This window comes from Antechinus flavipes, chromosome 3, assembly GCF_016432865.1.
Source record: "Antechinus flavipes isolate AdamAnt ecotype Samford, QLD, Australia chromosome 3, AdamAnt_v2, whole genome shotgun sequence".
Taxonomy (NCBI): domain Eukaryota; kingdom Metazoa; phylum Chordata; class Mammalia; order Dasyuromorphia; family Dasyuridae; genus Antechinus; species Antechinus flavipes.
In genome coordinates, this window is record NC_067400.1 from 199755254 (window position 1) to 199778948 (window position 23695).

The window sequence follows — 23695 nt, forward strand, 5'->3', positions numbered from 1 at the left end:
ATCATACTGAACCCTGCTAACTTATATAATTATTGTCTCTATTAATTCTAATGACTTAACACTTTGTAAGGATTCCAACACATCATCTTCTGACTACTCCCCATTTTTTATCATGTTTTTCCTTTCGCTAGTGCCAATTGGTTTTTTACTTTTGGAGGCTGTTTTTCCTCAGTTGCATCCAAAAGCTCAAAGAGAATGTGGAAATAAATAATACCAAATATATGCCTAATAAATCCTTATTAAAAAAAAAAAGTGCCAGAATTTACTTACAGACAAGATACAACAACTATGCAAAGAAATATAGTAAAAATAAACTCCTGAAAGGAATGGAAGCATGAGAGTAATTTCATCTAAGCTTCACCTAAAAAGTTATTTGCTACAGTTTGTACCTGAACAGGAATTCCTTCCCTGATATCCAGTGGTTATCCATCTTTCATTTGAAGATTTCCATCCATTGGAAGGGAACTTACAGCTTTGTGAGAGAATTCTTTCTCTTTTTCGAAAGTTCTAATTCTTTTTGGTAATCACACTATTATCTTTTTTCTATATCTACATTTCCTTTCTATTTGCCACTTTGCCCCCTATTTTCCATTTTTGATTTTGTTTCCAAACTTCTTAACACTACTAAAGGAAATGACACAATCATATCATGGTCCACAACAAATTCATGTTTTCTACTTTCAAAAGACTCATTGCTTTTATTCTTCTCTGATCAAATCTCTTGTCATTTATAGTTTCAAATCTTCCCCCCCTCCCCCGCCCTGTTTATTATACCACATCTCCTGGACCGCTCACCTATTTCACAGAGAAAATGAACCAATTATGAACTTTCTTCTTGAAATCTCATCTTTATTTAATCATCCCTTCTTTACTGTAGCCTCTGAAGGAATTACCTTTTCAATGCCAGCTCCTCTCCTCCTGTCTTTGATTCTACCCCTTTTGTCTTTTCCTGTAGCTTTCACCATCATTCACCTCTTCTTCTTGGAACCCGAGTTCAAACCTGGCTTCTGATACTTACTAGCTATGTGATACTTGGTAACTTGCCCTCGGTAAAATTCTATATGCCTCGGTTTTCTTAACTGTAAAATGAAGGGAAGGAAAAAAGCATTTATTCCACAGATCAAATGGGATCAAATGTTAGGATCCAATGGGAAAATAATTGTGAAGTGCTTAGTGTAGTGCTTGACACCAAGTAAGTGTTATATAAATGTTGGTTATTTATTACTCTTACATACTCATCCTGTGAGATTCTTCTTCGTGTCCTTCCACAAAGTCATTTAATAGGAATCCAGCTAAGTTCTTGAACCCTTCCTTGATATCTCCTCACATCACAAGAATACCACTCTGGCCAACTATATTCATTCCTCATGTGATGAATAAAATTCCTTTTTCTGTCATACTATACAGTTGCTTTTATGACTTCTTTTGTTCTTGTTACATTAGTTACATATTGCAGTTTTTCACAACTACTGTGCACATCTTCATTGTTCATGATAATTCATTTTAATTATTTGGGGATTATACATAGAATATAACAATCCCCAAATAATTAAAATGAATTATCAAACAATCTGGACCTTTGTTTTCCTGAGAAACTTGGAGTCATTAAAGGAGTCATTAAAATTGCTATTCCTGAAGGGAATCCAACCAGCTTTCTTCCTGTGCATTACCCACCTGTACTATCTAATCCAGATACGTACATAAACACAGGCTTCTTTGTGTTATTATACTTGGTAGATATTGAGCTTTTTTCAATTTTACACAATATTGAACAAATCTGTCAGTGCCGTTTTTCTAAGAACATGCTCACATTGTCATTGTGTCACATTTTGATAATTCTCTCTCTCTCTCTCTCTTTCTTTTTTTTTCTGAGGCAATTGGGGTAAAGTGACTTGCCAGGGTCACACAGCTAGGAAGTGTTAAGGGTCTGAGACCAGATTTGAACTCAAGTCCTCCTGACTTCAGGACTGGTGCTCTATCCATTGTACCACCTAGCTGCCCCTACATTTTGGTAATTCTCAAAATATTTCAAACTTTTTCATTAATACTATATCTATTGTAGTGATGTGTGATCAGTTATCTTTTATGTTACTCTTGTAATTGTTTTGGGATACCGTGAACCATGCCCATATAAATGGGTGAACTTAATCATTAAATATATGATTTCTGACTACTCCATTGACCAACTATTCCCATCTGTCTTCCTCTCTCTAGGTTTCCTTATTCCCTGAGTTGCAACAATATTGAAATTAGGTCACTTAATCACGCCACAAAAGCCTCTAAGTGTTCAAGTAAAAGGAAAAGTCAATTGATGTAGCAAAGTAACTGCTGTCTTATTTTAAGAAATTGCTTAGCCACCCTAATCTTTAGTAACTACTCTGTTTAGTCAGTAGCCATCAGCATTTAGGCAGCACCCTCCACCAGCAAAAAGATAATACAAATTGATGAGGGCTTAGATGATGGTTGGAATATTTTTTTTTTAGCATTAAAGTATTAAATTATTATTTTTTGGACATTATTTATTGCACATATTGAATAAACTATAGTCTAAGTATGACTTTCATGTATACTAGGAAACCAAAAAAACAATTGTGTTACTTGCTTTATTGTACTATTTTATTGCAGTGGTCTGGAACGGAACCTGCTAATTAATATCTCCAGGTATACTTGTACATCATACATGAGTGTTAATATAAACATGTATATGTTTGTATGTGTGTACTTCTAGCACACAGAGGCATATATACATGTATTTACACACACACACACACACACACACACACACACACACACAGAGTTACATGGGACTGATAGCTTCCTCATTCCCTCATTCTCCATTTTTCCTGATCTTTCTGACTGATCTGAGACCTCAGGCCTTTGTGCTGCTTAGCTAACTGATGAAAAAGTACCTCTGGAGTCACATCTCTCCTGAGATTCTTGGGTGCTGCCACAAGCCATTTAAAGGACTGCTTCTTCCTTCATCTGTTTTAGACCTAAATTATTCTGCCTGTCATTGATTGACCCAAGTCCCAGCCCAACCCTCATTTGGTCATTGTTTGGGCTCTTTTGGCTCTGGGTGAGAGTTAAATAGCAATTGTTTCTGTTTTGTCCAGAAACCCTGAGGATCTTCCCTTCCCAGATTTTTTTTTTTTTTTTTTTGACTAGGTAATAGAGGCTATTCTCTTTTCTTACCTTGCCTTAATCATTGAATGGGAGTTGCCTCAAAGCAAGGCCCATTAAAGATCTTAGCTTAAAAAGGCCAAGGTCTCTCACTGTGTGCAGGGCCATCTCCTTTCATCCTGATTGATCTATGTCTTGTCACTGGGCTCACATGGTTTTGAAGGAGAAAAAGAGACTGATGACTTTGAATAGGCCTCCCTCATTTAAATCCAACTCACTTGCAAGTCATGATATCACCTTCCCAATATTATCAAAAAGAGCACAAATAACACAATACCTTTTTCCTCCACTTCTGTATTGTTTAGATCAGGGGTCCTCAAACTACGGCCGAGGCCAGATACAGCATCTGAGGATGTTTATCCCTCTTACCCAAGGCTATGAAGTTTCTTTATTTAAAGGCCCACAAAACAAAGTTTTTGTTTTTATTATAGTCCAGCCCTCCAACAGTCTGAGGGATGGTGAACTGTCCCCCTATTTAAAAAGTTTGAGGACCCCTGGAATTTTAGATAACCATAGTAGGATAGTAGGTTCTATGCATATACTCTGTTTTTCATCTCTGACTATAGAAGCTTATTACAAAACATTTAGAGTGCAATTATAGCTAAATCTATATAGGAAGCAGTATTAATAGGATCATTGTGTTTTGTTTTGTTTTTTCTATTCATGTTAAGAGGAAAATCTCATTAATTCCTGTCATCACTTTCAATTCACTCCAAAATGAACTTTACCTCATATGGAAAAAGGAATAGGCCACTAAATAGATACTTAAAAGTTCAATAATTTTGTAAAGTGTGATTGGACCTTTTTACCAACATTAGGCTGTCTTTCTGAGGTTCTGTGACATAGAACATTCATCTCCTGGTGGCTGATTTTTCTTTTAATGAACTTTTTCAAATTTAGCCAGTCTGGTCAGTGGCCAACAGATATAATCTGTGCCTATACCATATTCATACTATTACTATTACTACTAGCTACACGCAAGCTTAATAATAAACCAAATTGAACATTGTAGGCTCTAGAAGTATACTGGTTTCTTTTTTTGGACACTTGTATATATTTGCCCATTGGTATCAGGCATATATAACAGTGTTTGTAAGAAGTGAATGATCTAATTATTGCTATTTAATAGTTCCAGTCTTTTCTGACTCTTTATGATTCCGTTTTGGGGTTTTCTTGGCAAAGATACTGTAGAAGTTTACCATTTTTTTTCTCCAGCTCCTTTTATAGATGAGGAAACTAAGGCAAACAGTTAAATGACTGGCCCACGATCACCCAGCTAGTGCATGTCTGAGGCTAGATTTCAATTCATGAAGATGAGTATGATTCTAAGGCTATTGCCTATCCACTGTACTACTTAGTTGTCTAGATAATCTAATATATAGATAGTTTTACTTTACATTTTCCACATACTTCTATGTAAAGTGATTTTTACATAACCTGAATTTGCTGCTGGATGTGGGGAAGGGCTTTGAAGGCAGGCAGGCAAAGAGAAACTGTCAGGAGGGGGCCAGCACATGGTTCAAGAACACAGGGACAGAAAGGCAAGAGCAGGAACAGGGCCAACTGTATAAAGGCCTGGCTGGAACTGGAAGGAAGAACATGCTGGGCCAAACATGGACACAGATAGGGGAGAATGTGTAATACATGGGGCCAGGGACAGACACTGAGTACTGCAAACTCATGAAAGAAAGATACAGTAGGACCAAACACACGGGCAGGTGAGTGGATGGGGCAAAGATCTCCTCTCTTGGGTACTAGAGATCTTAAGCAAAGTTTCCAGGTACGTGGTGTTTGCATCCATTCTTCTAATTTCACAGAGAGGGTTTTTAAGTGGATAGAGGAGAGACTTTGGAGTGCTGAGCCAAGAGGCAGTAGTGCAGAGATAAAAGCAGAGTACTGGTACATTAAGATTAACATATTTGTTTAGAGGAGGACTTTTTTTGAAATGTTGATTTCTTTCAGAATTTTTTATGTAAAGTAGAGCTTGCATAAAGCAAACTTATATAAAAAAAGAATTGTACCTTGAAAATATTGACTTTAGGGGGAATAAGGAGGAGTGAAGGGGAAGATTAATGTTGATTCAAAATTTTTCATACTATTATTTGTAATTACAAAACACTGGAACTAGTCCAATCATCAAATAATGCAAATTGTTAAATAAATTCAAGCACACTGATGTAATGAATACTATGATTCCTTTAAGATAAAAAAAATGAAAAAAAAAGAAAATATTTTTATGAAATAATGCAAATCTAAAAAATCAGAACCAAAAGATTAGCTTTTATGATTGTTACCCTCTTCTTCGTACTCTCCCTCCAAAATTGCCTGTATTTATTGTATTTTATTTTGTATAAGTGAGGGCAGGACTTTTATTTTTGTCACTGTATCCCTAACACTTGATATAGAGTGAGCATTTAATAAATATTTGTAAATTGATGAATTGACTTCTGAATATGTAAGAGGAAAAACGAATGGGAATAACTAGCCTGGTAATCTTGATTAAGACTGAAGAAATGTTTGAAAGAATAACATTTCACAATAAATATATGAAACAAGTAAAGGATATGATCTGATACATAGTAGGTACTTAATAAGTGCTGATTGCTTTATTAATTGATTGATATGATCCTATTTCTGATTTGTTTGTTTGTTTTTTCCAGAATGTTGTGAAACTGATGAGGGGTCTCCTTCAATGTATGATGAGGCAGGTAATTGGAAAACGCATATACATATATATGTATATATATTTGTTTTTATAAGTCACTTTAGCTTGAATTTCATAGTATTGTTATTAGTGGAAGCTGAAATTTTCTGAGACTGAATTTTTCTTGGCTCTTCACGGTGTCTTTTTTTTTTTTTTTTTTTTAACAGTTTGTTATAGTAAAGTAAAAAGATGGTTTTTTTTTTTTTTAAACCATGTTATGCTTTATTTTTTGTTTAAAAACATCATTTCTAAAACAACTAAGAAAATACAGTAGCTGCTTGCTAATTGCTATGATTATATGGAAGTAATTTCTTTTATTTTGAAGTCAAATTTTTGTTGTTGTTTTAACTCAAGCCTTTGGCATATCTTCTACTCTGTACTGATGTTTTAGGGTAGAGTCTCAAACAAGAAACTTTAATATTTGATAGACAACACTTCTGAGTAAGTGCTAATTCACAGATTCCTGCTCATCTGTTAAATAATTTTCAGTATACAAGCAAATGTAATTTTCATTCATTCAACAAACATTTTATTCAGCATAAGAAAACCCGGCATACCGGGTGAGGGACTGACTTTACAATCAGGAAGACTTGAGTTCAAATCCTACTTTTGATACATGCTAGCTGTGTAACCATGGCCAAGTTCCTTAACTTCTCCATGCCTTAGAAAAATTCCCATTCAGAACCAATGAAAAGTATTTTCATATCAAGAAGTTCTGTGAAATCACAAATCTGGACTCTAGCCCAGTTCAACTCCCAGAAGTCACTAGGTTAGGTAATAAGGGGGATGGAGATGATATATATGAGACCATTCCTGCCCTCAGAGGACTTAATATTTAGGTATAAAAAATAGTTGATTGGATTATTTTCACGTATGAGTGTAGCGTAAGAAGCTAAAATGCTTTGAACTTTGTTCATAGAAAATAAATATTCAGTCTGATGCAACTACATTCTAATTGATAGACTGCTAAGTGTAGAATTGTGAAGACCAAGTTAGCGCCCTTGGATACCTTAGAATCAGCAGCAGTCAGGATAAGCAAAAGTCCTTGGTCTTTATTCTTGGTCTTTAGGGGTAGAAGTTAATTGGATGGATGCAGGATTTCCACGACCTTCTTCTTTGGCTACCGCCAAAGTGACTCTGGCTTGTCTTACTCCACCTCCTAATCCTTCCCACAATTCTCTGTCTACACCAAAAGATTGAACCAGCACAGAATAGTGGAAAGGGCCATTTTCCCAAACATATGCTAATAGAGTATTGGCCAATCGGTAATTAGCCTTAAGTGCTCCATTGTCCAACCTCAGTGCATCAACTCAGAGTTTCAGCCCTTTACATAGAATCAAGAACCACAGGTTTCTGTCCCTGCTTCTGATATTTTGTTGTTGTAGGTGAGATAAGAGTGAATAATGTTGAGCTACACTTTTATCTTTCTTAGGTGGATAAAGTTGAGAAGTTTAAGAATACTCAGAGTACCAAGGACAGCTTACATGCCAAATACAGTACTGCCACCTGTGGCACTGTGGTTGGTGATGACCAGTGGGGACATTTACAAGTTGATGCTACTTCCTTATTTTTATTATTTCTAGCACAGATGACTGCTTCAGGTAAGTAAAGCTTATAGAATTATACATGTAACAGAAAACAAGTAATAAATTAACTGAATTGGGACTTGTTGAATTGTGTAATGTTCTTATTTGGTTTTCTGGAGGTCTTGGAGCAGCCTTCTTTTCAGTAGAGTAATCACCACAAGAATAGTCAGGTGTTAAAGTTCAAATCCTTTATTATTTCCTTCACAATCTAGTTTCCTTGCCTGGAGCCTAGGCTAGCTTTCTTTCTTTCTTTCTTTCTTTTTTTTTTTTTTAATAGCTTTTCATTGACAGAACCCATGCCAGGGTAATTTTTTACAACATTATCCTTTGCACTCACTTCTGTTCTGACTTTTCCCCTCCCTCTCCCCCCCCCCCCCCCCCCCCCCCGATGGCAAGTAGTCCTATACATGTTTAATATGTCACAATATATGTGTGCTGAACCAAACAGTTCTCTTGTTGCACAGGGAGAATTGGATTCAGAAGGTAGAAATAATCCAGGAAGAAAAACAAAATTGCAAACAGTTTACATTCATTTCCCAGCGTTCTTTCTTTGGGTGTAGCTGCTTCTGTCCATCATTGATCAATTGAAACTGAGTTAGATCTTCTCTTTGTCGAAATCCACTTCCATCAGAATACATCCTTATACAGTATTGTTGTTGAAGTATATAATAATCTCCTGGTTCTGCTCATTTCACTTAGCATCAGTTCATGTCTCTCCAAGCCTCTCTGTGTTCATCCTGCTGGTTATTTCTTACAGAACAATAATATTCCATAACATTCATATACCACAATTTACCCAACCATTCTCCAGTTGATGGGCATCCATTCATTTTCCAGTTTCTAGCTGGGCTAGCTTTCTCAGAGGCCTTCTGGAGTCTTGGTTTCAGTGGAGAAGCAAAAGAGGAGAGCCTGCCTACCACAGTGGTGTGAGATGAAGTGAATGAATCTGGCTCTGATTCCCCGAACTTGTGCTTGAACTTCCAGTCACCACAAAGGTGGCTGATGAATTGAATCTATTTCTTCTTGGCTCTAAGAGCTTGAGCTCCCGCCTCCAAGTTCGCTTGTCTTTTCTGGCTCTGACTCTGGCTGAGTTTGTCCCAGCTTATATGCTCTCTTATAATTACATTACCATAGGTGTGAATCTTGTAGAACTATATTAAATACTAAGTACATGTACTGAACTAGAGAACTATTAAGCACCATGCTAAACTAGATAACCATTGTCTTTATCAATTCCACTGACTTAGCACCTTGTAAGAATCCTTGTTTTAAGTACAAGCGTTCTGGCCCATAATAGAATTGTAAAATCACAAAATTTTACGAGTCAGAAGGAAATTTCCTATCCAATTCAGAAATCCCTTCCACAGTATCCTTGACATCATCTAATTTGTGAAAATTTCTAATGACCTTTGGTGTTGTTGTTCAATCATTTTTAGTCATATGCAACGCTTTGTGAGGGTTTTTTGGCAGAGATACTAGAGTAGTTTGCCATTTCCTTCTCTAGTTCATTATACAAATCAGAAAACTGAGGCAAACAGGGTTAAATTACTTACTCAGAATCATTCAGCTAATAAGTATACGAGGCCAGACCCAGGAAGATGGGTCTTCCTGATTCTGTCTCTTTTTCTATTTACTTTGCTACCTACTTGCCTTCTAGTGACCTAAGTATTCACTAATTTGCAATGTATTCTATTTCCAAACATTCCTCATATTAAACTGAAGTCTACCACTTTGTAGCTTCTGCCCTTTGGTGGTAGTTTTACTTAATAGAGAAACAGAGAATAAGTCAATTCCGTACTTTCTCACTTCTTTCAGACTGAAGTTTTCAACTATTTTTAATACAATATAGTTCCTAGAATCGTATCCTTGCTGCTTATAGACTTAATCAAGTCTCAAATTGATAAAATTTAATCTAAAGATCCTTTAGATAATATAAGAATAAAGATAATCCTAGACATTGGTTAAACAAAGTCTAAAGTTGAGTAGAGTTCCTTTTTATATCCCTAACCCACTTGAGGTAGAGTGAAAGAACTCTGGATTTGGAATCAGAGGACCTTACTTTCATTTCAATCTGGTCTCTTGTGACCTCAGTAAAGTCTTTTAACTTATCTATGCCCCATCTTTCTATGTAAAATGACGAGATAGGATAGTGACCTGCCAGCTCCAAATCAATCTCTTGGTCCTTTAAGATCTCAAATGAGAAGAAGCTTAGCTCTCAGATAGTATATTTCATTTTTGGACAGCCTGGTTGATTGTGAATTTTTTTTTATATAGAACTCCAATCTGCCCCTTTGCCATTTCTACCTAGTTTTGTCCCTGAAAACAGCAAATGAAATGTCATCCTTCCTGATGCCAATCCTTCAAATATTCGAAGACTACTATCACATTGCCTTCCTAAACTGTCTGTTTTAGGAAGGGTAAACAAACCCAGTTCCTTTAATCATTCTGTGAAATGCTTCTTAGTCTCCTCACTGTTCCATTTGCCTGTCTCCAGTATTTCATCTTGTCTATGTTATTCTTTTGAAAAATGTAGTTCCCATAGCTGTGCACAATAGTGCATATGTGATCTCTCCAGAACAGACTGTAAGGTGGCTTTCACTGCTTTGTTCTGAAAACAGTCCTTTATTAATACAATCTCAGATTGCATGGTTTGGTTTGGGGTTTGGCTTTTGGGGGGGCCCTTTTTTTTGTCTAGAATATCTTTACAATGTAAAATTATTAAAGTTGAAGCTTAATTGTTTTGAACACTACTTGTTATATAGACCAAATTTCCAACTTTGGTGTCAAACTTTTGTCAGATCTAGCTTATGGCTATTTTAAGATACCTAGATTAATTACATGAGCTAACTTCAAGCCAGAACTTCACAATTTATATTTGAGTAATAGATTTTTCATTGCTTATATTCAGGATTTTATGCTATTTTGTATTAAATCTCACCTGCCTTTTGGCCTGTCATTCCAATTACTCCATAGTCATTTTGAATCTTGTATCTGTCATCCATCATATTTATTGCCTTATCCCTCTTCACTCCCCATCACCTGAATATTTAAATAAGCAAGCCATATTTTCATCCATGTAGATATATTGCAGAGATTAAGGCCAACTTTTTCTTTCCATTGCAAAGAGTAATTGTTTGTTTTGTTTTGTTTTTTGTTTGTTTTTTTCTTTTCTACAAATAATCTCTTTTTAAAAAAGTTTTGAATTCCAAATTTATTCCCTTCCTCCCACAAGACTGATCATTTGTTAACTTAAATAAGATGCCGTGCTTTCAAAATAAGTAGCAGCATAAATGTATTGGCCATGTTCACAGCCATGGTAAACAAGGTAATGTTATATATTGAATTGTTTGTCATCTGTGGGAGGGGATGGGAGAAAGAAGGAGAAAATCTGAAGCACAAGGTTATGCAAGGGTCAATGTTGTCAAATTATTCATGCATATGTTTTGAAAATAAAAAGTTTTATAAAAAAGATAATATTAAATATAGTATTACTTAGTACTTCCATCACTGGTTTCAATTTTTAAAAATGTAGAAATATGCTTATCTTTGACAATAAAAGAGGAACCCATATACCTTAATTAGTGGAATTTTAATATATATCTGTTTTTGTCCATAACACTGAATATTATATTCTTAATTTCATAGCAGATACATTCAGACAGATATGTAGAAGGCTGAGAGAAAAAGTGTGCTTGAATCAGACAGCAGAGCATGTAAAGCTAATTACCTATTGAATGTGAGATAATGGCTCTATATACATATATTTAGATGAGATGGTGATGTGATGGTTCTCACCATTGGTGCTTGCTGAATGTTTGGTAGTGAGGTAATTGTAGGCAAGGATTGGAGGGCTGAGAGAGAGAAGTCAGGAGTTACTTGGCTACAGGACAAGAAGGAGAGAGGCTGGAGACCCTGGCCTCCAGAATCCAGGATACATCTTTGGCAAACTGAGTGGCAGCTCACCTTCCTCCTTCATTTCTCCCCCTAAAGACCAAGAACTTTGATTGATCCTGATTCTGGCTGATCTGAGGCCCTCCAGGGAGCTAGCCCAGACATTATACAAATGTCAATTTAACACTAATTTATGTTAGTATATGTAGTGTTTTTTTTAATACATTTTGAAGAAGTTTAGTAAATAAACTGTCCTAGATAAAAAGATATGATTGTATTAAAAAATTAGAGCATTCTAAAGTTAGAACACTCTAAAAGTAACTTAAGCTGAATGAATGTATCCCTTATTTTTAAATAGAGCACATCTGTAAGACTATTTTTCCATTTTTATAAAGTATTATTTAGTGAAGTTACCTGATTAAACTTCTTGACTTAGCCTATAATTTGCCTCTCATTGCTACTGTAAATTTTGAAATCTTTTAGGCTGCTTATTGAACAAATCTTGTATTTGATATCCATAGACAGTGAAACTCATTGTAGAACTAGGGCTACCTTATGTGATTGAACTTGCCAATCACCAATAGACCCTACACTTGAAGTCACTGTAACATTTTCTGAAATTTTTTTTGCAAAAAGATGTAGTTTCATTTCAAAGGTTCATAAATTTAAAACTAGAAGTAACCTTCATGGTCCTTAAGTCCAATCCCCTAGAGATAAGAAAATTCATGGTCACAGTAGCTAAGTGACTAGCTTAGAATCACAGAGCTAATAAAGGTTTTTGTTAGGATTTGCTCTACTTAGGCCACATTGCCTGAAAGAGACTTTAAATCAGAAGGCATTGGATGTTTATAAGAAACTAAGCGAGTTAGACAGGTTTTAAGAAGCTCTAGTGTATTTTAGATAGTTTTGAGAGAAATGAAAATAAGGATAAAATCATCTCCAAGTGTACTTGTTAACCACCTGCTACATGCCAGGCACTTAAAGTAACTTTCCAGATCGAAGTGACATAAATGGTTCTACTCTTCCTAAGTTTATTCTTTATCCTTTCTATGATCTCCAGTCATTAGATTCCTCTCTGTTCCTCTACTCTGTCACCTCTGTTCTGAGCCTATATTCCCATTTTGTAGTCTTTATCTTATAGGTAGTCAATTAACTGTGTGATATCTTCTAACCTTGAATCCTTACTCCGTTGTTGTTTTTTTTCAAACCTACCTAGGGTGGATAACCCTAGATCATCACTACCATCTGTATTCTTTGTTCCTATTCTAGAACTTATGAACACATCTGAGGGAGCTGTAAAACTTTATCTTTAAATTCACATTATCTGATTTCAGTCAGACCCTTCTGCTAAGTTGTAGTCCTGCTGTTTTACTCAGATTGTCTTCATGTAGAAAGTCTAAAGATTTTTTTCCACAGACCTCCTGTACTACTCTGTCTCTCTGCCCCCTTCTTAAACAGAAGATTTCTCCTTGTATTTATCAAGAAAATTGAAACTACCTTTCCCAGCCCTTTTTCTTGTTGACATTTTTCCCATTTCTATACTCTGTTTTTCCACATAAACTGAATTACTAGTCATTCCCTAAACTCAACATTCTCCTCTCTCTTTGCATTTCTATTAGGTGTAACCTATGCTTGGTACCTTTTATCATCTCATTCTTTCAGAATCTTGATCATCTTTAAAAAGCTTCAGGTGCTGCTTCTTCAGCTAAACTCTTTCTCATTCTGTCAGTTGTTAATATTGTATTTCTACTCATATTTTCTTGCATTATACCTGCTCCTTCAGGAAAATATAAAGTCCTTGAGGTAGTGGACTATTTTGTCATTTTTCTCTTTGCATCCCTGGCAGTTAGAATAGTATCTTCTACATGGTAGGCATTTAGTAAATGTGGGCTCAGTTGAATTATACCCATCAAAATATCTTTTTTTTTTTTTAATGTCACTGGTATTTATTTTCTTTCTCTAGGCTTACGTATTATTTTTACCCTTGATGAGGTGGCCTTCATACAGAATCTTGTTTTCTACATTGAGGCTGCATATAAAGTTGCTGTGAGTATAAATTTTGATGCTCTTTTCATTTACTCCAATTAGGCATAAGTTGTATAACTTTCTATCCTATTTTTGTATATGCTTAAAGAAGAATTAAGAAAAAAAATGGTCTCTGCTATGTCTAAAATTCAAAGACTAATAAAATTTGGAGCTGAAAAGTACTTTAAAGGTCATAGAGCTCAACTCTCTCAATTAATTTTTTCCCTTTTTATTATGTACTCAGTCACCAACAAACACAATGTAACAAATGGAAATGAAAAAGAGAAGCCAAAAGAAGTACTCTCCTTGAAGTACTACTTGTATTACATCATTTTAAAAAATTACATTAAATTTATCATGTATCTATTCAGGACTATTGTGGCATTTCATGTGGTATTTCTAAACGTAATTGTGGCCATATTACTTTCCCATTTTCCTAATAACGTTTATCATATTTGAGTCCTTTCTCAGTAGTGGGCTTCCTCAAGTTTATTGAGCACTGCAACAGTTTGTGTGCTTAAGGGTTCTGTAAACCTAATCTACTTTATTGATCAACTGTTATGGGCCAGAACTTGAAACAAGGTACTAAATGGAATCAAGAAGACAGTGATTATCTAATTTAGCACAGTTCAGTATGATTGATTTAATCTTACAACAAATAATGGTTTCCTAGTGATTTAATGATTGGTTTATACTCAGTGTAGAGCATATAAGCTAGGAGCCTCAGCCAAGATTCATTTGGAGACATTCAGAGGACAGGGAAGACAGGCAGGAGCTCAAGCTCTTGGAACCAAGGGGAAAGATAGGCCTCTCAGAAAGCTAACTGGGTCCCAGGAAAGGAGACAAGATTTGAAAAAGACAATAAAGGATTTGGACTTTAACCCCTGGCTACTCGTGTGGTAGCTGAAACTGAACTGAACTGAACTGAAGCAAAGGCTACTTCCAGAGCCCCCAGGAAAACCGAAACAGAGAATATTAAGATTAAATCAATCATACTGAACCATGCTAAACTACATAACCATTGTCTCCTCAGTTCCATTTAGTACCTTATTTCAAGTTTTGGCCCATAACATCTCCTGCTTTACTTTTGTTTTAAAACATAAGGTGGCACTCTCCCTGACTTCTCAAAGAGGTGAGAACCCCAAAAAGGGAGGTGATTACACCTTCCCTGACTCCTCAAAAAAGGGGTGAAAACACCATAAAAGGAGGTGATCATGCCTTCCCTGATGTCTCAGGAAGGGCGATGAAAACCAAAGGAAAATAGGGAGTCAAACCAGATTAGTGGGTTTCTGAAGAGTCTCACTTGAAATAGGTATACATAATATCAACATAGGAGGTATTATACATAATTATATAAATTATATAAGCTCATAGTAACACAGGCTAGTAGTGATGTAACAAATAACATGAATCAACATGAGGAATTATACATGTCCATAAATCCTAGAAATAGTCCAGATCCAATCTATTGTCCATTAATTCATGTGTCAGGAAATCCAATGATTCCTGCAAGTTTTGAAGTCCTGCAATAGTCTTATCATGTCTCAGAGAATCCAATGATTCCTGCAGATTTTGAAGTTCTGCAATAGTTTTATCAACAGTTTTTTATCTCAGGGAATCCAATGTTTCCTGTGGGTTTTCAAGTTCTATAACAGTCTCATTATTAGCCATGCTCTTTCAGTGTCAGATGTTTCTTAGGTCTCTTTTGTTTTGAAGTTTTTTCTTTTTTTCTGTCTCTCTCTGATGGACAAGGCAAATACGGCTTGTTGGCACCCATCTGATTCCTTCTCCATTTGTAGAGATACAAACAAACCTCTTCCCCAAACAGTTAACATATCTGATCCCTTCCATTCACCACTTTCTGGATCTCTCCACATCACCTGGTGATTACATTGGAGCTCCTTGCACTGGACACTGTCCTTCTGTTGGGTTAAAAAGCCTGTATTCTCCCCAGTTGTAATCCCTTTCTGCCACCTGATTGCTTTTTGGCTGATTGATCATATCAGAGTCCTGAACTTCTGAAGACTTTCTGGGTATAAACTCAGCTGCCATCATGCCCTACCTGTTTTTTGTTTGAGATCTTGGACCTGGGCCTTGCCTCTCATTTCCCTGGGTTAATCTACAGTCTGAGACCCAGTGGAAACCTTGATTGCATTTTGGGTCTGATTCTCTTACCCTGTCCTCTCACTCTATACCTACATTGGACTTTCAGATGCCCAATTTTTCTACATTGAAAGCATCAGCGAGTTTCTCTAGAAATCCCTTGCCAAGCGTGACCCTGTCTTCCCATGTTCATCATAGTCTGTGTTTAATAAGCATTTATACCCACTGTGGCACGGCACCTTATGATCTCCTCCAAAGGAGCATCTTTGTGAAGTCCCCATATAATTCTTCTATAAACCTCATTAGCATTTTCCTTAGCCAGTTGTCTTATCACAATTCTTGTAGCTGCATTTTCTCCAGTGGTTCTTCTGACAGCTGTTTGCAAACATCCCACAAAATCAGCAAAAGGTTCATTAGAACCTTGTTCTATTTTTTGTGAAGGCTTCCCCTCGATCTTTCCCTGGGAGGGTGCTCCAAGCTTTTGTAGCAGCAGCAGCAGCAGCAATTTGATCATATGCTGCTATGGGGTAATTAATTTGTGATAAATTGTCTGCATATTGACCTTTACTTTCTAGTTGGTCAAAGGTGATTTGTATGTTAACTCCATATTGCCTATTTTGTTGGGCTTGCATCCTGCAGAGTTCACTATACTCTGAAAGCCACAATAAGTTTTGTCCAGGTTCTAAACATGTCTTTGCTATGGATTTCCAATCACTAGAGGTTAAGATTTCATAAGCCAACTTCTCTAATATCGTCTTAACATAAGAAGATACAGTTCCATAAAGAGTCCAGCCCTTTTTCAAATCCTTAATTTTTTCCAGATAAAAAGGAGTATCTTCTCCTTTGTTGACCTGAAGAGTCAAACTCTTCAATAACAGGGTATGCATTTATTAAATCAGATATATCCTGTCCTTTTTTGGCTTTAATTAATGCCTTTTGGAATCTTGTCATAGGCTGCTTCATAGGTGGTACTGATTGTGTCACTGTTCCTTCCCCTCTTCCTTCTCTCTCCACCTATGAAGGGTGAATTGAGGGAGGGAGGTCAGGAGATGGGGAATACCCTAATGGCTCCTGCTGTGAAGTACCACATTCAGAATTGTACTTAAATCCATTTTTAGCTGATTCTTCATCCTTTTCGCCTAGTTTATCTGGATCTTCCCTCTCCTATACTTTCTTCTTTTTCCTTATTCTATAACTTATATAATTTCTTAAAGTCAGTTGTATTAAGTTATTTGTATAAAGTGTTTCTTTGGAAATTGAGTCAAGTCCATTATCATTGTAGTATTCACATAGTTGTTCTCTACTAATTTCCACTCATCTGGATTTCTTTTTCCTTAGAGAACCAAGGAGATGTGTACTGTACTGTTTCTAAAAGTTCAGTGATCTGCTCCCAAGTTACAATCAAACCTTGTTTTTTTTTTTTAAGTTTAACCAAGCTTTCAACAAATTTTCCTTGTGGTGAAGAAATCTCCTTTCTAAACATTTGTCCCATTTTAACTGGAATACTACGTTAGCCCTTTACAAATTTTCCTTCTACTCACCCCAATTTCTGGGTCACAGATGGTATTTGGATGCCAAAATGTAATGTTTTCTGTTTTGGTTTTCCTGGGGGCTCTGGGAGCAGCCTTCATTTCAGTTCAAAGTGATAATCACCTCAAAAGCAATTGGGAGTTAAAGTCTAAATCCTTTATTATCTCTTTTAAAGTCTTGTCTCCTTTCCTGGGGCCCAGTTAGCTTTCTGAGAGGCCTATCTCTCTCCTTGGTTCCAAGAGCTTGAGCTCCTGCCTGTCTTCCCTGCTCTCTGAATCTCTCCAAATGAATCCTGGCTGAGGTTCCTAGCTTATATGCTCTACACTGAGTGTAAACCAATCATTATATCACTAGGAAACCTTTACTTGTTGTAAGATTAAATTAATCATACTGAAGCATGCTAAACTAGATAACCATTGTCTCCTCAATTCCACTTAGTACCTTGTTTCAAGTTCTGGCCCATAATAATCACTATCTTTTTTTAAAAATCAATATTATATAGGTTTGATAATTACTGCTTTGTGCAGTATATTTTGAGATTGGATATTGCTAAGTCCCTTTTCTTCCTACAGTTTAATCATTATTTTCCTTAAGATGTTTGACCTTTTGTTTCTTTAGATGTATTTTTTTTTCTAGTTATATAAAATAACCTTTTAGTAATTTCATTTTTACATTACTGAGTCTCTAAATTAATTTAGATAGTATTGTCACATTGTATAGCACCAATCTCTCCAGCTATTTAGGTCTGTCATTATTTCTGTAATCATATTTTGAAGTAATGTTTATATAATTTTTGTATGTATTTTGGTAACACAAATGAAGGAAGATTCTATTTAAGGTATAGTGCTTAGAGCAATAGCATCATGACAGGTTGTAAAAGGCTTTGAAAGTCAGAAAGAAGAATTTGAACTTGAGAAAATAAGATACCTAATAGCTAATATTTATATGGAATTTGGGAGTTACTGTAAGTTATTATGCAGGGGACTCCAGTAGGAATATTCAGGGTGAATTATAGGTTCAAGAGACCAAAGAGATTTTGCAGGAATCTGTTCAGGTACTGAGGGCTTGAATTAGGGCAATAGAAGAGATTTATTTGAAGAAACAAACAAGGCTTGATGACTGCTTAGATATATAAGAAATATAGAACAGGTTAGAGTAGAACATGACTCCAAGATTTGTAACGTTTTTAACAAATGCAGACCAAACCAAGTTTTGTTACAAATACAAAAGAATTTCTCTTAAAAAGAATTTCTTTGTAATCTTTTCCATATTTTGACATTTGTTGTCTTTATTTCAAAAAAGATGTTAATGTTTTGAAGCTGAAGATGCCTAATCCCATTCTTATTGGACTGTCTTCGTTCCATAGCTTTATTAGTGATTTTCATTGTTTAAAAGAAAATTAATAATAGTTTATAGGTTTATATAACATTTCCCTCAATTACAAAGTACTCTCTTCAAAGCAGTCATGAAATGGGTAAAACAAGTATTAGTTTTTTAAAGATGAGTAGACTAAAAGATGAGAAATTAAGTTAATTGTTCAGGGTGACACAGAGCTAGTAAATGTCAGAAGCAGAACTTAAACTAGTTTTTATTCAGTCTAGTGGTCCTTCAATTATATCTGGGCTGTCACTTCTCTACATACTAAGTACTAATATTTCTTTAAAGAAATTCAAGAAATTCGAAAAATTTGATATATCATGAAGTATATATAAGATGTAAAATTTGTGACTCAGCTGTCTCTCCCCAAATGTGTAAACTTCTGTGATTGAAAAATATTTAGCTGATCCACATTTGCAATGCAGCATGTATATACTGATTTTGGCTTTAGAAGTTAATCTGTAGTTTTAATTTACTGAATATTTCTCCAAGAAATGTAACTAAAAAGAGACAGGAAATGATCTTGCTAGCTTTAGCTTTATGTTGTTATAATCCATATATTGAAGTTTCCCTTCCTTTCTTTTTTCTTACACATTTGGCTGTAATAATTTAAAAGACTATGATGAATTAAAATAAATTAGATTTGAGGTCATTCAGCAAAATACTGCTTATTTGTCTTTTTGTGTATGTAGTATGTATGTGTTTATGTGTGTATGTGTGTGTATGTGAGAGAGAAAGAGAAAGTATGTGTCTTGATACACATATATACATGTATTCTTTTTCCTCTTTGCAAACAACAAGATCACTTCTAAGAGCAGGGATTTGAAAGGTTTATTTCTTTATCATTTATCTTTGAGAAAAGATTTGCTTATTAAGTATTTTAAGTTCACCCAAGCAGATATGAATATTTTGCCATAGTTAAAATAATGTGAACAAATCATGTTTTATTTTTTATTTGCTTGTTCCTCCTGTGTGCTTTTAATTGCTGCCTTTCTTTCCCCACCCTATAGGATTATGGAATGTGGGAACGGGGAGATAAGACGAACCAGGGCATACCTGAACTGAATGCAAGCTCTGTAGGAATGGCCAAAGTGAGATGTTTCTGTTTATTCTTTGTTTTGCTTATATCCCTTTGTTTTGGCTCAGTTCCCTTTACTATGCCTTCTGATAATATAGTTTAAAATACTCTATCTACATGGCAAGTAGTCATATAACTTTCTCAAAATTGAATCATGGGGGATCTGCTTTGAGTAAGAAGTGAATACAGTTACACAACATTGACCCTTATCCTTTACAATGTTTATTTCCTCATGTGTATCAGTTCTTGAAACTGTCTGATAAAAATAATGTTTTACATTTGTATCTCTCTTAGTAATTTTCAAAGAGGAGGGGAATATAATGGAAAGACTCTTGCTTTTGGAATTAGAACATCTGAGTTCAAATTACATTCATTTTCTTTTGTAGCTATGTAACCTAACCTTTCTATATCTCAATTGCCTTATCTGCAAAATAAGGGGATTGTACTCAGTGATTTCTTAAATTCTCTTCTTTCTATAAGTTTGTTGTTATCCTATATGGATCTCTTTTTATTACTATTAGGGGATGTTTTGGAGACTATAGGTGATTATCACTATAGCCTCTCTTAGCTCTAAATCCTTTGACCTAGAGACAGTTTCATGTGCATCCCCTTATTCATGCTTGAAGTGAGACAGCATTATTTTCCCCATCTTGTAAATAAAATAATAATTGCACTTTTAGATTTGCAAAGGACTGGCTCCCATCGCAAACCTGTTAGGAAGCATATACAAGTGTTATTACTGTTTTACAGTTGAAGAACCTGAGACTCAGAGAAGTGACTTTGTTTATTGTCCCAGTTAGGCTAATATGTCAGAGACGCCAAGGTCATCTAGTCCAAATCCATCAACTAGTAAATGGTAGAGCTATAATATAAACACAGGTCATCTGATTTGAAATTCAGTATTCTTTCCAGTATGTCATATTATTGATAAATACTAAAATCACATTTAAACTCAAGTCTTATTTTATGACTAGTGCCCCTTGTGCTATTTTATGTTATTTCTAAAGATTAGATAAATCATATGACTTGCCTAAGGTCATAGGCCAAATAAGTGTCAAAGTGGGACTAGAACTTTTTAGAATAGTGTTCATGCCACTGTCTTGTATTCTATCTCCCAAGAAATCAGAGTAATGATCATTGCAGGTTCTTTTTGTCTTAGCTATGAAAAAAGATTAAACACTCTCTTAGTTTGTAGATTTCAAGTTTGATTTTTCTCCTCTGATTTTCTCCTATTTTCTGCTATTTTAGATGGCTGGACTTTTTCTTAGATATATCAAATGTAGAGTTGGAAGCCCTAATCTAAAAAAAATTTAGTTGAGAAAAATTAACCCAAATGCTTGCTTCATCCTCCCCAAAATAATAAATTCAAGAAAGCTTGTAGGAGAAATTTTTCTTCAAAGATAATAGGAATGTCGTTGTATGTTTTAGATAATCCATTTATCATGCAGATAATCCTCTTTAAAAATATATTTCTGTTTCTCTTATAGTATAAACTGCAAAGTAGTTACAAAACATTGTTTTGTAAAAATAGAGATAGCATATATTTACAGGAGAATCAAGTAGGATTTAGAAATATTGTTCAATTTTTCCTAGAGAATAAATGTTTTTGGAAAATGCATTAATGAATAAATTGGGTGGGGAGGGAGATAACCCTTAAACATGTGCTTATAGGCAGCACTGGAAGCAATCGATGAATTAGACCTATTTGGAGCCCATGGAGGACGGAAATCAGTGATTCACGTTCTTCCTGATGAGGTAGAGCATTGCCAGGTAAGGCTACATTGTAATAGCATTTGTAGTTTATTGTGATGAAGCATTTCTTTGTGTGGTACCTGAGAGTAGAATGTCATGTTCCTGTGTGATAGCTAAACCATGATCAAAGTATTCTCTGTCCATATCCCCTAAAATCATATCTTCCTTTAATGTGTTCACTTTTAGTAGGGTAGACAAAATAGAGGACAAAGTGGAAGCATTTAATAGAATGTCTGAGTAAGAAAAAGAAATTCTCCACAAACCTGTCCCCCACAATCAAGATTAGTCAGAATATAGTGGGCAAGAATATAGTTTTGGCGCTGGCAGAGCTGCTGTCTTCTTATGATATTCTTACACTGATTCCCCTTTGCTTGCTTCTCTAGTTTCTTATTTTTAGCAACTAGACACTTTTCTGCTGACACTTAATTTCTATATACTGGCTATAATCTCCAGTGTCGGAAGATTCTAACACAGCTGAAATCTTCCTTGAGTAAACCGGGGTTTCCCTGTTTTTTAACTTAAAGCTCTCTAGCCTTTAAACTCCTTTAAAAAAAATTTTTTTTTTTTTAGACTTTTGCAATTTGGCTTCAAATTCATTTTACATTCTTTCCCTTCTCACATAGTTCAGATATACAGATTTTCTTGCTATTTTTCACACACAAAACATTCCATCTCCCATCTCTCATCTCCATGCCTTTGGATTGGATATCCCTCATACTAGAGGGCCTTACTGGAAGACCTTCCTTTTGCATGTTGGAATCCTTGATTATTTTCTGGACTCAGCTCAAGTACAGCCATCTACCTGATCCTCTAGTCTGTTAGTGCCTTCTCTGAAATTACATTATTTTGTATATGTTTTATATATTTTTTATATGTATGTATTATCACTTTTCCCCCACCCACCCCCAGTCCCTAAGTTCTTGCTGGGCAGAGGGCCTGTTTAATTTTTCTTTTATTTCTAATACTTAAGACAGGTTGTTTGCCACATAATAGAAGCTTGACTGGTTGGTTGGTTAACTTTTTTCCATGTTCTTTCAAAAAAGACAAGAAATCCTGATAAAGGAAAGAGCAAAACAAAAAACAATAAAATCCTTCCCCAAATTTTCTTGTCTTGTTCCTTCAAAATATCACCTCCTGAATAATAATAAGTGGTAGAGCTAGGAAATGAACCCTAGATCATCTGGCTGAAAAATTAAATGTTAGACTTAAGAGCAAGGTTCTCCCTGATAGTGAATATTTTAATAACTTTGTCTATGTTTTGTACTCCTCTTGGTCCATGGACCTAGCTTGTGTTGAGTGTTGTATATACCTTTCAATATTTTATTTTTGAAAGCTAGATTAATAATCAACTCATTATTATTTACTAACAGCCACTAAAATGCTCTGGGATTCTAGATTTATCTGTTTCCAAAAACTAAATCTCTTCTATTCTCCTAAATAGAATCTTGGATGGAGAAAAAACACAGAACAAATTATCAAGACATAAAAACTAGGTTTGTCTCCTACATCTATTCATGTTTACCCTTAGCCATCTTACATACAGATTTGATCAGTCCCAAATCCTCTGAGTGACTTTTTTTTTTTTAACACTCAAGATGGTCAAGATGGTCAATCCTTCAGTATTCATACTTGTTCCTATTAACATCTTATCAGTATGTGAAGTCAAGAGGAGGATTGATTATGGGGTAGAACTATTTAACCTACAGTAAGACAAATAAAGGGTAGAAAAGTAGCATATGAGGAGGATTAAAGAAAGTTCTGATTTAATCCAGATTGAAGAGCTATTTAGAAGACAAAAAAAGACTTCTATCTAAAGAGAGGAAATTAAGCAAAAGATTTGTGTTGGGGGAAATTTTTCCAAGCTAGAAGAGGGCTTACTCAATAATTGCTGGGGTGAATTATGGGAGAAAGAACATTAATTGCTTCCAATTAACTTGGTAGCAGTTTTTTGGGGGGATGAAACTGAGAACTTACAAGTGAGTCCCAGTAAGAAATAACTGAATAGCCCCAAGAACTAGGATTGAGTAAAACAAACAACCTGATAATATTTAATCTGTGTAGCATTTTACAATTTTCAAAAGAATACCACATTCTCTCATTTTGTTCATCATAACTCTATAAGGCATGATGAATAAGTATTATTTTATTTTCTTACATATAAAGGAATGGATGAGGGGATGTTGGGAGAATGGAAGAAAAAAGGAGAGCACATATAATTGCAGATTGTCTTTCTGGTTATTAAAGACAAAGAGATAGTTTCTCTGAAAATTATCTATTCTCCTGAGTTTTACAGCCATTAATGAAGAGTTCTCCGAGTCTAATCAGAAGGATAATAGTGATCTCTTGCCTTTTGGGGGTCTGGGGAGAAGAAAGAGGTCCAGGCCAGGCAGGGGCCATCTGATTCGGCCAAGGTCCCTAATCTCTTATCTCCTTTCTTGATTCACCCCCCAAACACTGAAGGGTAAAATG

The 23695-nt window shown here is 35.3% G+C and overlaps 1 protein-coding gene across 8 annotated transcripts in view; it reads left to right on the forward strand.

Moving 5' to 3' along the window:
- Window positions 1–23695, forward strand: part of PHKA2 (phosphorylase kinase regulatory subunit alpha 2) — a 141268-nt gene that overhangs the window by 39418 nt on the left and 78155 nt on the right. For all 8 annotated transcript variants that reach the window (XM_051984401.1, XM_051984402.1, XM_051984403.1 and 5 more), the window contains exons 3-7: window positions 5841–5888; window positions 7317–7485; window positions 13325–13407; window positions 19407–19487; window positions 21146–21244. In XM_051984401.1, the coding sequence (XP_051840361.1) occupies window positions 5841–5888; window positions 7317–7485; window positions 13325–13407; window positions 19407–19487; window positions 21146–21244 (480 nt within the window). The remainder of the gene's footprint in view (window positions 1–5840; window positions 5889–7316; window positions 7486–13324; window positions 13408–19406; window positions 19488–21145; window positions 21245–23695) is intronic.